At 35.8% G+C, this 15695-nt stretch overlaps 1 protein-coding gene across 1 annotated transcript; it reads right to left on the bottom strand.

Annotated features, from left to right (window-relative positions):
• Positions 1–4683: 4683 nt before the first annotated feature.
• On the bottom strand, positions 4684–6097 carry LOC111918251 (bZIP transcription factor 11). The gene has a single exon (XM_023913936.3). It carries the CDS (start codon positions 5458–5460, stop codon positions 4966–4968), a length of 495 nt encoding a protein of 164 aa, XP_023769704.1. The 5' UTR covers positions 5461–6097; the 3' UTR covers positions 4684–4965.
• Positions 6098–15695: the final 9598 nt, after the last annotated feature.

The raw sequence follows: 15695 nt of genomic DNA on the forward strand, positions 1-15695 counted from the left end.
TGTGGTTTTTGAAAAGTGATAATTTGAAATTTCTCGGCCAGAAAAGACCGATTTCTTTTATGCTTTTAAAATAAAATCAGAGTAGTCTTTCAAAAGGTGTTGCGGAATTTGTCCCCAAAACAAAATATGATAAAAAAATTTATCAAAGCATTTCTTAAAGAAATGAACTTTCATTGTAGTAAAAAACCTCGGGATATCATGTTCCGATACAGATCAAAAGCATAAACAGTACCATATAGGCCTTACAACATTTATTTATATGTACTGGCCTATAATCCAAAATCCCTCGTCATCGTCCAACTATGCTCTTGTTCCACTACCTGTAATATAGAAAACTGAGTGGGTCAGGCTTAGGAGCCTGGTGAGCATATAGGGTTTTCAACCCACAATAAATAAATTTATTATGCTTAAACATCAAACAATCAGCCTAATTACCCAACCCCATTATCTTATTTATTTCTTAAGGATTTACCCTAAGAATCATCTATCACTCATTCCTAAGGATTCATACTAAGGAATAGGCACGAAGTCACATCGTCGTCGGGGTTTATACAACATGCACTAAGTCCATAGCTTCCAAGGTAACCAAAGGAATAGGCACGAAGTCACATCATCGCCCGGGTTTATACAACAGGAACTAGCTGCCAGGGTTTATACAACATGTGCTAAGTCCATAAATCTCATTTATCGACAGTATTATTCACGGGAATCCACCTGCAATACATGTCAATGGGTTTTTAGAGTACAACTGCTGAACATATAGTTCACACACTTACAGGTTGTGAGCTTGCTAGTGTTCCACGGACCGTCTAGATAGTTAATGGTTGTCATCCATACTCTGCTGAATGACGGGGGCCAACGTTTGGGTAAGGGCTTCTCTGATATTACATCTGTTATCCTCATCTCATGATCTATATCACCAATCATCTCATTTATCCAACTCATCTTTCAACATATACCAACTATTTTATCTACCCATGTTTTACTCAACATTTTTGTAGATATAAAATACATATACAGTTTAAAACATGTATAAAACATTCATTCAACATCCATCTCAAATAAACAAATAACATATATATATATATATATATACACACACACACACATAGCGCGTATATTATATATAATACTTCATATCTATGTGTAAGATGAAAGTGACTATACACTCACTTGATAAGATGACGATTGGACAATGCTTCGTCCCTTAAAACACTATTCTTCGATGAAACCAAGATGTTTTCTCAAAAACCGGGTTTCTTGCGGGCAGAGTTTCGGCTCGAAAACTCTTTTTCTCAGGATCTTCGGGGCGTTGGGACTTTCTTCGGGCGTCAGGGATGATACCGGGACTTCGGGGGGTTAAAAGTAGGCTAAAGAAGGGTTTTAGAGTGAGAGGAAGTAGAGTTTGTAAACAAAATATGACAGCCTTGCTTTCTATTTTGTAGGGGCTGAAACTCGACATTCACGTCGTGAACCATAAGTGCTCACGTCGTGACTTTGATCCTGGTCACCTCCTAGGCTTGCCATGTGTCTTCTAGGCACGAAAGGTGTCGTTCAACAAGTTCACGTCGTGAATTTCCATGTTCACGTCGTGAGTTCAGTCAGACCTCGAAGTTTGTGTTCCGAACTTCATAAATTCATATCTTTCGCATACGAACTCCGTTTATGACGTTATTTGTATCCACGCGTAGGTGAAATTCTGCTCTACACCTTTCATTTAGACTCCGTTGGCAAATTTTGACTTCATTTTTAATATTATATTTTTAACGGGCCGGGACAAAAAAAGTCCGTTAAAAATTCATAAATTCTTCATCCGACGTCCGTTTTCGTCTGTCTTTTTACCGTTGCACTAATATTGACGAGATCTTCGATTCTCGTTTAGGTTATGTCAGCTAAAAACCGCTCGATCTAATATTCAAATTTCGGGTTGTATACTGCTAAGTCGAAACTTTAAAAAAATCGTAACTTCCTCATACGAATTCAGATTTAGAAGTTCTTTTTATGCACGCTCTCGGTTTAACGAACTCTACGACTTTCGTTTAGATCACTAAGGCTAAAAATCATTCTATCGTAAATTCACTATTTATGTCACACAGTGTCGTATCAGTTCTGTCGCGAAACTCCGACAGGTCATAACTTCTTCGTTACAACTCAGATTTCGGCATTCTTTATATATTCGGAATCCTTGTCACGACCACTACAACTTCCTTCATAGAGGCTTTATCTAATAATAATTTTTTACGGTTATTTTTATTCTTAATCATAATAATTAAGTTTAAATCACATAATTCATTTTTATTACTTCAAAACGAGTTCCAATGGTTGACATACACTATTATATCATCATTAATGCTTAGCCCAGAAACACGGACGTTACAACAACCCTCCAAAAGTTCTTGAGTATTATGTTACAAAGGATCTCTAAACCTTGTAAGTTTTGTAAAAACAATCATTTTTAGCATGTTTCTTTATGGATTTGGTCCCTCTTAAAACTAAAATGAATAAATTTCCCTCTTTGTATATTTTTATACTTTTAACTATTTAATTTATAGTTTTATTCATTAAGAAAATATGACCCACACAAACACATACACACACACACACTATCTCTCTCTCTATCACACACACACACATATATATATATATATATATATGTGTGTGTGTGTGTGTGTGTCAAATACTTCCGACCTCTCAGTTGTTGGAGCCGATGTCCCCGTCGGAGTAAAGAAACACAAAAGACATACACATTGCATGTGTGTGTGTTGGTGCGATACCGAGAGGAATAGATGGTAAAAGCTATGGATCCAACAAGGAACAACCATCCACCACCATTCAACATCATACTTTGACATCTTCGTCAATGTCATCACCACCATAGGCGGAGTCAGGATTTGAGGATAAGGGGGCTTAATTGTGCCCGACGAAGGTCTTGGACGATAGTGAAAAAAATGATAAAGAAGAAATTGTATAAATAGGAGTTAGATGCTATATTGGCTAATTGAAACCAGGTCACGAATGAAAGATAAAATAGTTACTTACTTTACCAGTTAATTGGCAATTAAAAGAGATATTAATAAAATCAATTAAAATAAATGGAAGTAAATAAGTAATTAAAATAAATAGGGTGATGTCGATGAAATTCTAGTTTTGTGCCTTAATTTTAGTCTATTAGTCTAGCCTCATTACTTTCCTATATAATAATTGAATTTTTAAAAAGATATTGGAAGGGCCTTGGCATCACAAAAACAGACAGTTGGCTTTTAAATAAATCATAGACTCGTTGTTTGTATATATCATACTTTGATGTTTTAAAGGAGATTGAGGGGGGCGAAACATCCGTCAGCCTCCCTACTATCTCTGCCCATGATCACCACCATCAATTTCTCTACCTTTATGTTTCTCTCTAACGAATATCCACCACCAATATCTTTGAGACAACAAAATGCCCCCATGCTTTCTCCTTCTTTAATCTCTGGAAAACCGTAGCTGCCATCATTCTAGATCTCTAGTGAAACTTTAGCTGCCGCCGGCATTCCAAATCTCTAGAAGTGGCTATTGGACTTGTTTTTTCACGAGGTTTTGGGTGGTTTCTTTAAGGATTTTACGTCGAGGATGAGGGGATTCAACCGATGTTGATCTCATATGTAATGGTTGGCCGAAAGTGAACTCCGACGAGATAGGTGTGGCGACACACAACGACGATGGTGACCGATTGAGGAACTGGCCATGTGGGCTTGGATCGAACCTCTTGGTGGTTCGTTCGATGGTGATAGTATCAAGTTTGGTTGACTTGAAGGTGGTCATGTGATCATTTCTTGTTTCCCAGTGCCAATTTATTGTTTTTTGGTGAGAGTATATTTTGTAAGAAGAATGGAGTTAGAAAGAAAGAGACATATGGAAAGAAAGAGAAGGAGGGAGATTGTGTATATGTGTTTATGTATATATGTATGTATGTATGAATATATATATATATATATATATATATATATATATATATGTATGTGTGTGTGTGTGAGAGAGAGAGAGAGAGACGACTCATTTTCTTTTTAGTTATTTGAAAATAAAATCAAAAGGAAATTAAATAAGGGCAATTTAGTAATTTCATTTTTGGAAGGGACCGAACTCACAAACAAACATGTTGAAAATGACATTTTTACAAACTCACGGGGTTTGGACTGAATCACAGGAAAATGCAAACCATAGAAACCATTTTTGAAGTTTACTCTAAATAATATCATATGTGTATAAATTAACTAGATGTGATAACCATGTATTACATTAGTTTATTTAAAAAAAATTAAATAAAATTTTAACAATTTGAAAAGTTTGAATTTATAAGAAAAATGAGAAAAATTTTGAATTATTAAAATTAATAATGTTTTAATATATTGAATATATTACATATATAAACTATTTCTAATAAATATCTTACATATATATTACCTTACATATTAAATGTGAAATTTTAATTTAATAAAATAAAAAATACAATAAAATGACAAGTAAAAAATAAAAAATTCAAAAATTCTAGAAAATGCTATATATCCAAATAAAAGAGAACATGACATATGGCAAAAAAAAATTATTTATTAGGGAGGATTCTTTTAATTAAAGAATAACCTTAAGAATGAAAATATAATTTAAATTCGGAAATGTCATTGTAATATAATGTAAATCCGTAAATAAACATTAAAGAATATGAACATTTTTAAAATTTGTCATTATTAAATCTAAGAAAAGGATCAACCAACGTTGTTTTGACGATTACACATGCTCGATTGCATATCTACAGTTTTCGTAGAATGCTAAACCTATTTTGCCAAACAATAATAAAAGTTTAAATGACAATCCACCCTCTAAGCACCCTCGACGCTCACCCCACCCAACCCATGATACCAAATGACGAATCTACCCTCTAAAAGATCTCGATTCTCAACGAGGAGATTCTTACTACACTTCACTTCACTACTGAATCATGTCTGCAGAAGCCAAAATAGGCTGATTCGCATAAAAACTACTCAGTGAGTTAACCATGAACTCGTCGATCAACTCAGTGCCACCCATGCCATACTGCTCCTCCACAAACCCACAACCGGCGTCGATAGGTTGATTCATGAGCGCCATGATCTGATTAAGCGACTCCAACCTGTGGCTGAGCTCCGCCACCTGAGCCCTTAACACCGAGTTCTCAGTCTCCACGCTCGTATAATGCTGAATGGTGGTGCTAACATTAGCTATAACCAAACTATTATCCTTTCTGAGTTGACTCAGCTGAATCATGAGATCCTCCAGGTGCTTTTGCCTCCTCATTCTCGACCTCCTTGCTGATTCCCGATTTGAAACCATTCTTTTCCTCTTCCTCTGATCCATTAATTGCTGAATATCTTCGTCTGAACCCGATATCTGAAGCGGGTATGAACCACCTGATGACGTTGTCGCTGTACCACTGGAGGAAGCCATGAAAATACAGTAACAAAATCTCGGACTTGGAGATTTGGAGAGTGAATTCGAAGAAAATAAACAGGACCCAGATGGTATTAAAGCTTTAATTTTATTATTATTCGGATAGATATAAGATTCTGTATAGATTTAGATCTAATTAGGAGTGGTTTACAGTTATAGCAGAAAACAGGGCAAAAATCATGTAACGTAATAGAACCAGTAGAGAAAGACAACTGAGAACGATTGAACTAAATGGGTCCTGCGCCAGTAAGTGGAATTGATCATAAACTCAAAACAAAACACTTCACTTAGAATTTGAGACATGTATTTCAAACATTAAGAACAATTGGCTTTGGTTGAACATTAATGCCGATTCTTTTTGGAGAAAAGACACCCAGAAGAAATAAGATTATAAAAAATGACTAAAACCAGGTGTTTTGCTGCAGATTATTGTGAAAAAGCAGATGAAAATTTGAAGGTTCTGAAGATGATTGATGAAGAGCAATGGTAGAACCTTGAATTTGAAAACAGAAAACAGAGTAAATTTTCTGTGGAAAATAAGCTTAAAAACTAATGCAGGAACATGAAGAGAATATGGATCTTAAGGATCCTGGAGAAGAGGTGGAAGAGAAGGGGAAGATGGTATGGTGGGATTGTAGTTGGATTTATAGAATTTTTTTGGCGGAACAAGTAGCAAAAAGGTGGTCTTGTGGAGATTTTTAACATTAAATTTAGTTACAACTCTTTGAAAAATGAAGTAAAGTGACAAATCGTTAAGTATTTAAAATAATACAAAGTAAATAATTTTAAAATATTACTAAGAAATTGATTTTAAATACATTAAAGTTATTTATTTGCTTACTATTCTTACCATACAAGTCACTAAGTCATCTCATTGAATTTTATATAATTTAATCGATTGTTATATTATTATTCTATAAATTTAGGGGTGACAATATGTGATCCAACCCATAACCCGACAGTAACCTAACGTGAAAATAAACGGGTTTGGGTTGAGAATTTTGACCCGCCAACCCATTTATTTCATGGTTTGGATTGGGTTATCTGTTTGGGTTCGCGGGTCAACCCGTCAACCCGATTATATATATATATATATATATATATATATATATATATATATATATATATATATATATATATATATATATATATATTATGTTTAAGAAATATATTTAATTATTTATCAGTTTTGAATATTTGATTATCGTTTAATCGTTTTCTCAATTCCAAAACTGCAAAACATCTTCGAGTCGACTTAGCGTGCCCTAGCCCCTAAGAATCCCCTATTCAAAAAGAAATTCGGTTTTCAGTCTCCAAACTCATGACTCCGTGTCTCACGTCTTCGTCGATTGAGGCATCGAGTCATCGACTGTCGCAGTGTCGCACGAACACTACTCATCTTCTCGTCCTCCGGCTGTCGTACACCACTCGTCGTCGTCACACCTGTTTATGACTATATGTTTATGACTTTATGTTGAATATTTAAGACTATGACTTCATTTTATTTGTATTTTTTAATTTCATTGTAAATATGTTGCTTATTAAATGGGTCATACGGGTTGGGTTCGACCCACTGACCCACAAACCTATATACTTATATGGGTTATATGGGTTGGGTTGGGTTGATGTTTTCAACCCACCAACCCACCAACCCATATATTATATGGGTTGGGTTGGTTAATGTATTCTGACCCGCCATCCCGCTAACCCGAACCCAACCCAATTGTCAGGCCTAATAAAATTCTTATACATCTTGAACTCTTAGGTTTAAACAAAACACATGTTGGAACTGAACCGAATTAGAACCAGTACTAATTGGGAACCGAAATGTAATTTGGTTCGGTTTTTGGTTCCTCTATATCCATAAATTCAGTTTTTCGGTTATGGAACCAAGTTCGCCCTGTTAAATTCTACAAAAGCTTAATGGAAAATGTATTTTAAACTTTAAAAGTTTTTTTTAATTGAATAGTCCAATTGTCAATGCACTCCATATCAATTAAACATCAATCTAACATCCTATTATCATTGAGTTTAAGAACGTCAATTAGACATTTCATCTCGTCCAACTCTTCCATTAATCATGCATTATAGATGTTATCTATGTTATCATTTCAATCATCCAATATTCTCTTTATAGAAAATATAATATTGAATTGATATATAGTTTAATAATACTTTTTTTTCATCATAGATTAAATGTTTTAATTTATTTATAAGAAATTAAACTTACAAAATTTATAGTCGGGGGCAGTTTTGCCAATGTTTTATGAGTTATGAACTTATGATAATAACTAACACGAAAATATGTAAAGCTTATAAAGATGAAAATGCGGGTAAGTATAGTATGAGTACTTGTGATCTTATTATGGTTTAGTTTAATCCAATTAATGTCACCTTATTGAGCTATACATTGTAGATGCTCTAAGGCTATGTGATATACATTATATGCCACCACCATCCACCCTTCTGTCACCTCAAAATCATGACCAAAACACATCCTTAGGGTATGGTCATCACATGAAAAGAGAAGAAAGAAAGAAGAGAGATATAACTCGTATGGTATATAGTTTATATAAAGGTTGTAAACTCTATGTCATTTCAACCATCTAATATTCTTTTCGTAAAAGTGCAATAATGATTTGATATAGTGTAACATCCCAAAAATATTAAGTAAAATTTTTTATTTCAAATCCCAAAACCATACAATCATTTGTTCAAACCAATAAATGTATATAAAATTCTCAAAATATCAAAGTATATCAAAAAGATAGTGCAAAATAAATCTTTGTGGGACGTAATACGAGCAAGTTAGATCCTGCCCTTTCAAACTAAAAGTACTTGAAACATTTAAACATAACAGCATAAGCACAAAGCTTAGTGAATTCCCCAAAAGACCACATACCATACATAACATAACAACTCTATTTTCACTCCAAATGAATGGTATGGGCCAAATCAAAGTATTACAATCACTTCTTGTCATAGGCCAAATCATGGTATTTACTTGTGCAAGTTCCATGGGGCCAGATCCTGGTCTTCCATACAATTGCCAAGGTCCAAATCCCGGTCTTTCATACCAGTGTCAGGGGCGAAACCCTAGTCTTTCATATAATTTTCAGGGGTCAGGTCTTGTTCTTCCATGCAAGAGTCACAAAGACAACTAGCATCATACATAGAATAGTGAGAAGACTCACCTCACAAACGCGATCAACAACTAACAGGCCTACACAGTTGAGAAGCGGGTGCTATACACCTCCTAATGAATCATAAAAGGTAACTAGTAGTCTACTTTCTAAAACTAGCCATTTTACTAGAAGTCAAACTAAGTCAACAGTCAAAGTCAACTTCTAGATGATCTTCATGTCGTGGCCATTCAAATTGATCATGATCAAATCTGCTATCATGTCGTGGCAGACAAGCTACCACGTCGTGGCAGAGTCCAGACAAAACCGTCCCGACATTTTCCATTGCCACGTCGTGGCACCCAACTTGCCACATTATGGCTACCACACTACGATAGCTTAATGGATTGAGTCCTTAATTTGAATAGTTCCTTGATTATACATTCTAGAAAGCTTATTGGGACCCTAATGGTCCATAAAAATCCAAACTTTATGGACATGCATAACTCATGTATTTCCTTCACCCAATAATGTCAAAATTATGAGAAAAGGACCTAAAACCCATGCATGGCTCTCAAAGCCCATTCATTTTCTAGATCTAGGAGATATAGTGACCAGAGTACCAATATAAGCCATAAAGTTGCAAACTTTATCTCATCTCATCACTTAAACTTCATATATGGGCAAAAATATGCTAAGAAAGCTAGATCTATAAGAAATGAATCATAAAAATGGGAGCTTGAGGACTCACAACTATTTTAGAAGATGCACAAAAGGATAGAGGTGGCTTGCTTGTCGGATTCAATCACTAGAGAATCCTTATTTCTTCCAAGATAAAAAAAAACATCAAAGATGAGCTCAAAACTTGCAAGGAAAGGATGGAGGTGGCTTGCTTGTTGGATTCAATCACTAGAGGCTCCTTCTTATTCCTTCCAAGATTACAAAAACACCAAAGATGAGCTCAAAACTTGCACGGAGGCTATAGCTTTGTCTAGGGCACTTTGGAGGTGATAGAGGTTGAGGGTGGAAGGAACCCTATAATGGGATTTGATACAAAATATAAGTGTGTTTTTCATAACCACAAAGGAAATCTTATAAAAATAACAAGTTTATTTTTAAGTTTATATACAAAACCAAATCATCTAGGATCCATTTATAAATGTTAGAATAATATTAAAAACAACTATATAATGTTTTAGAATGACAAACTTTGGAGCCTTTTGATGCATTTGGTTTTGGGGAGTTGATGAAGATGAAAGATCAAAGAATATGATCTTCTTTACAAGTATCCACCATCAAGACAAGAATCCGAAAATGATTTTTTGGAAGAAAAAAAACTTATTAACTTACGGTTATAAGAAAATTAGTTTTTTAAAAAGTGTTTAAACTAACTTTTATGGTGGAAGAAGACAGAAAGTTAATAAAACCATCTTCAACCTTTAACACTATTTTTTTACGTAATATCTATAATTATAGTGTAAAAAATAATGTAAACACTAAAATCCTCCAACCCATTACACTATATTTAACACTAAAAAAATATTCTATGTATATTGTTCTTTTTAGTTTTAAACTAAAATCCAACACTATATATAATATTACACTAAAATCCAATACTATATATAATGTTAGGTATAATGTAGGGTTGAAGTATTATAATGTAAGTTATTGTGTAAAAGTGATATTTTAATGTATGGTTAGAGATGTTCTAAATCAATAGCTTATACATGTTTTAAGAGAAATTTGTCTTTTGCAACCCAAAATATTATAAAGAGTTTTGAAAAGTTAACATTCTTAGTTTATTGAAATTATTTTTGAATGATTAATGAGAGTTATTTTAAAAGTCATTTTGGCAAACATTTTTTTAACTTATTAACTTTTCAAAAAAATCAATAAATTAATAAATTGTTTTTAAATAAATCTCAAACACCGGCTAAATATAAAAAATATCTAGTTATTATTTATTTATTTATTTTTTAAACAGCAAATATACTAAAGTATTTTTAAATTATTTCATCTATGATTACTGTAAGACTTGAACATTCGACCTTAAAGATGGATGACATCACCGAATATCATTGGGCTAAAAACTTTTTTTTGTTACGGATTCATTATTTGACATTAATCCGCATTTTCTTATTTAAGAATAATCACTTACAAACACCACTATATTTAACAATATAATCATTTACAAACACCACTAAATCAAATTTTATATGCTTTTAGAGAAAAATACAAGTGTTGTGGGGTCAGAAAACACAAAAGAAGCCGCAACCTTAGACATCTAGCCGTGTACCAACATCACTCCCCAAGGGCAGATAAATGTCATTTAATCTTTGCATGCAATGACAGATGTACATTATTCAACGTCACTTGTACATATTCCTCCAAATCCAATCACTCACTGTGGTTCATTGTATTTGCTCCCACCAAACTCTTTGTTTGGAATACAACCAAAAAGTTTATGAATACGAAAAGGACAAATAGAGTAATTTATTCAGTTTTTTTTTTAAAACAATCTAAACTTAAGAAAATTTCTCATATAACCATTAATTTCTGAGTAGCTACCGCAAAATGTACAAAATGCATAAAACGATTTCGTTTGGGAAAAAAATTCATACTACGAAACAACAGAAAACAAATACTGCGAAATTCTTCCAACGAACGAAATTGTTAATAATTCTTTTACGGAAATCATGATTTTTTATAAAGTTTTTTTTTTGGTGTGCGCGCGCACGCTAGGATATTGAGATTTGAGATTGCATTTTCCTAGCAAAAAGAGCTTTATATTGCTGTAATGAAATTTTAGAATTAAAGATATTTTATAAAATCATATAGTTAAATAATACAAGAAAAAGCAAAGAAAAAGTGTCTTATATATGGAAAGCCCATTGGGCAATGTCTCTCCTAAGGTTTAAGTTATACTTGCTACGTCCCCCACAGCAACTTCGACAACACCTTCACACCATATCATAGGGAAATGTTCAAAACCCGAAAAGGATAATGAAGAATGAAGAGGGATGAGAAAGGCTTCTCATGTTACAACCCGTGGCGTTGACCACAACTCATCACACCATGCATGATGCAAAAGGGGAGTGGTTATTGCGCGATATAATGTGTGTCATGTAGGCAGCACACACCACAGATTGATCATATAGCCTAAATGGATGGTTATTAGACTAAGATGAGTGGGGGTGTTAACACCCCTCACTATGTTCGTTATTGTTGTTGGAACACCACCCTCTAACACTCGCTAGGGGGCTTGCTATCTTACCCTCGTTAAGCATGTGGCGAGATGAGAGAAAAAAATTTGTGCAATCTGATTGGTAGAAGCTTATTTGAGTAGATTGCAATTTGCATTTTTATTTAAATAAAAAACAAAAAAAAATTAATGAGTGTTACCACTCACTATTAAAAGCTAAGAATATGTGTTAAATGGAGAAAAATAAAGTGACATTCAAAAAACTGATATGACAATGTGTTAAGAGTGTTACCACTCCTCTTAGCAGAATTTCTTAAATATATCTAACTAGTGGGATGTGTTGTGGTGGATTTTTTTTTTAATTTTATACTTTTTACATTATGTTTGGATACAAAGAAACATTTCTATAGATTTTCAATCAAGTAGGGATCATTTTCCTAATTTTTTGAAATATAGAGATCATTTCTAGAAATTGCATATTAGACGAGACTGGTTATGTAAATGTTTAATTATATAAAAAGTAGTGACTATTTTTGTACATGTTTGATACTGTAGGACTAAAATTGGAAGTGTTGAAATAAAATCTATATTTTATTTAGGGTGATTGTGACTTATTGATTGCTTATTATACCAATAAATAAATAAGTTGTAATTTGGTTTTTCTGAACTATTGCGTTGTTATTATGTTAAATAAAATCAATTTAAAATCCAAAATAATATATATATATATATATATATATATATATATATATATATTAATGAAATGAAAGTTAGGAACAGGAAAGTTCCTAAGCAATTGTCGAAATTGGTCCCTTATTTATATCTATTTGGTGAATTGCGTCTGGTTTCTGCTTTTCTTTCTAGGAGGCCCTTTTAGGCCATTTTTGAAATTAGAGCTACACACGTGTTAGTCCTATCTGCGTTTCACCATCTCTGTAAGTCAACCAAATTAAGATCGGAGTCATTCTTCTTCACCGCCTATCTCTCAATTACTTTAGTTTGCTCTCAGATTTTACTTCCCGATGTTTCCACCACCACTCACTTTATCCTCCCCAAATCGAGTCTCCTCCATTCTTCTACCTTCTGCTACCTCCACCGCTTCTCAGCTTATATGTGCTTTACCGAAGCACCACCACCAGCAGCAACATCTTGCTCTGTTTTTTCCGTTAAATAGATTGGAGGTCGTCGCCCACATCAGCCTTGTCCTCAACGTTGGTCATATCTCCTCCAACAGGTTTGGTTGTGTAGATCCTCCCTAATATCCTTCCACCGCCTACCAGCGACGGATCACCGACTGCTTCCACCTTTGTTGGTCGTCATCAACCACCATCTGTGTCGATGTTCTTTTGAGGTGGTTTTAAACTTCTACATCTTTGATTAGAAGTCATCCGCTTTTCCTTTTGTCTGCTTATTTTTACTCAAGAGGCGATTAAACCAGATGGCTCTCGGAAGAGCAGGGATAGATGCGTCAACTTTTCGTTGGTGCTGCTTCGTTCAAATCTTCGCCTCCATGAGTCGGGTTGTTCCAATTTTATTTTTCGGTTGCCTCTTTTTTGTCCCTTCTACTTCTTCTGATTGTGATGTTTCATTTCAGCCTCTGTATTGAAGTAACCTGGACTCCATGCCCCAACTTCAATCTTTGGTTTTCAAGTGTTCTCTAGGTTCAATACCAAAGTGACGAACTCGGATTTTCTTTTTCAGCTTTCTTATGCTTTCGTATTTCACTGTCTTTGAGATTTTAATAGTGTGTTTGGCAAGCAATCCCATCTACCTTCTCGTAAACCCTAGCCGTGCCTTGCACTTTACCTTCTACCTTTTCTGTTTTCCGATCATTAACATGTTGTTTTACAATCTATTCTCCACTGGTATGTATTTTCCATCTACCTTCTATTTTCTCAATCTTCTGGTGGCGATTTTCGATTTTCTTATCGTCCTTCTCTTTGACAGCAATATGGCTTCTAAAATGAAGGTGTAACATCCCAAAATTCATGACTAAAAATTTCTTTTAATAAAACATTACTTAAAGCAATATTATCAATCCAAAACATTAATTTCCAAAACACATGTTCGTTATCAGAGTAAAACATTCCCAGACTGTCTAATCTATGGTGTGTGCCATGCGATCACCCGAGCTCTTCCCTCCGCTACCGGAAGTACCTGAAACCAAAACTGAAAATCGTAAGCACGAAGCTTAGTGAGTTCCCCAACCTACCACATACCATGCATAACCACATACTGCACATACTGGGTCACGCCCGTTATTCTGGGCCTCGCCCCCTACCTCGGGCCTCACCCGCTACAACGGCCCCGCCGCTCCAGGCCTCGCCTAGCTTCGAGCCCAGCTCGGATATAGATCTGTTTCACTTAGGCCTCGCCTGTCATTGGGCCTCGCTCGCCAACAAATACTAGCACATAAACATATCGCAACACTTACACACTAAACATACACTATCGAATCTTGTTCTAAAGGCATCACCTATCTTGGGCCTCGCCCATGTCCTGCAACTGGTGAGTCATGGAACCCCGTCCACACTCCTACTGATAGTGAGATACGGGCCCAGCCCACACTCACTCTTTCCCTAACTTGGGCCTCACCCCTGTTCTGCTGCTAATGAGATGTGGAACACCATCCACACTCTGCTATTGGTGAGATACGGGACCTCGCCCACACTCACCTCCCTACCAGGCACATACATGTATCACACAAACGACAAGTATAAACTATCATATAAACCATTCCTTGGGCACCCGCCTGCTATCATTGGACCTCGTCCTGATTATCATACTAGCATATTGTGCCTAGGGCTAACCCCCGGGTCTTCTACTCATAACTACGTGGGCCGGCATTGTGGCCTTAGACCCATTCACACAAAGGGAAACTCACATGCACTTGCTGAACTTGCTGATAACCCCTCTAGCTGCTGCCCGACAACTCTCCGAACTCCTGCTCCGCTAGCTCCCGGAGCTACGAATATCAATGCAACACTTAGTCTAACTATCTCCCGAAAGTCAACTAAGTCAACTCTGGTCAAAGTCAATCTTCCTTGTCAACCCTACTCGCCGAGTCTGCCTACTGACTCGTCGAGTTCCTAAGCTCAGAGTCCTTCCATTCGCGACTCGACTCGCCGAGTCAGTCCATGACTCGCCGAGTCCACCGATTTTCGAGTCCTGGCCTGTCCAACTCACCGAGTCTCAACTCGAAGGGTTTGGGGTTTCGCGGCCTGACTCGCCGAATCCAAGAATAGGCTCGCTGAGTCCAAGGCAATCTTCAACAGACTCGCCAAGTTGTTCTTCCAACTCGCCGAGTTCCTGCCCAACTTCAACCAACTCGCCGAGTCTACCCATGTGACTCGCCGAGTCTCTCCAGTCCTTAATCCATATAGTGGCTTTTCGAGACATGCAGGGGCTCCAAATCATATATCCATACTCCCAAAGCTCAATCCTCACGTAAAGTTGCAAACTTTACGTATAACTAAAGATATCTAGGCTCAAAACACTCTAGGGCTAGGTTTGAGGACAAAAGGGCTTCACCAACTACTCATCTTCTGATGCTTTACGACATAATGGACCATCCCAACACTAGATCTGAAGTGGCATCAACATATCTAAGCCTCAAACTCGAATTGGGTCTCAAACAACCATAAAACCCCCAAATCTCATAACAAAAATAGATCTAGATGCAAATGAGGGAAGATAGTAGCTTATTACCTCCAAGATGAACACTAACTGAAGTAGATCTCGGATCTACACCTCTCCTTTGAAGCAACCTTCTTGATCTTCAAGTTCCTTTCCAAAGTTTCCTTCCTCCAAAGCTATTTCTCTCAAATAATGGAAGCTCACACGAAATCTAGGGTTTACAGGTTCTCTAGGATGATATGGAGGATGAGGGAGGGACATAACACCCTTTA

The sequence above is a fragment of the Lactuca sativa genome, chromosome 9 (assembly GCF_002870075.4).
Source record: "Lactuca sativa cultivar Salinas chromosome 9, Lsat_Salinas_v11, whole genome shotgun sequence".
Taxonomy (NCBI): domain Eukaryota; kingdom Viridiplantae; phylum Streptophyta; class Magnoliopsida; order Asterales; family Asteraceae; genus Lactuca; species Lactuca sativa.

Coding starts and splice junctions, on each gene's coding strand:
- LOC111918251 (XM_023913936.3), bottom strand. CDS start 5,460: ATGGCTTCCTCCAGTGGTACAGCGACAACGTCATCAGGTGGTTCATAC.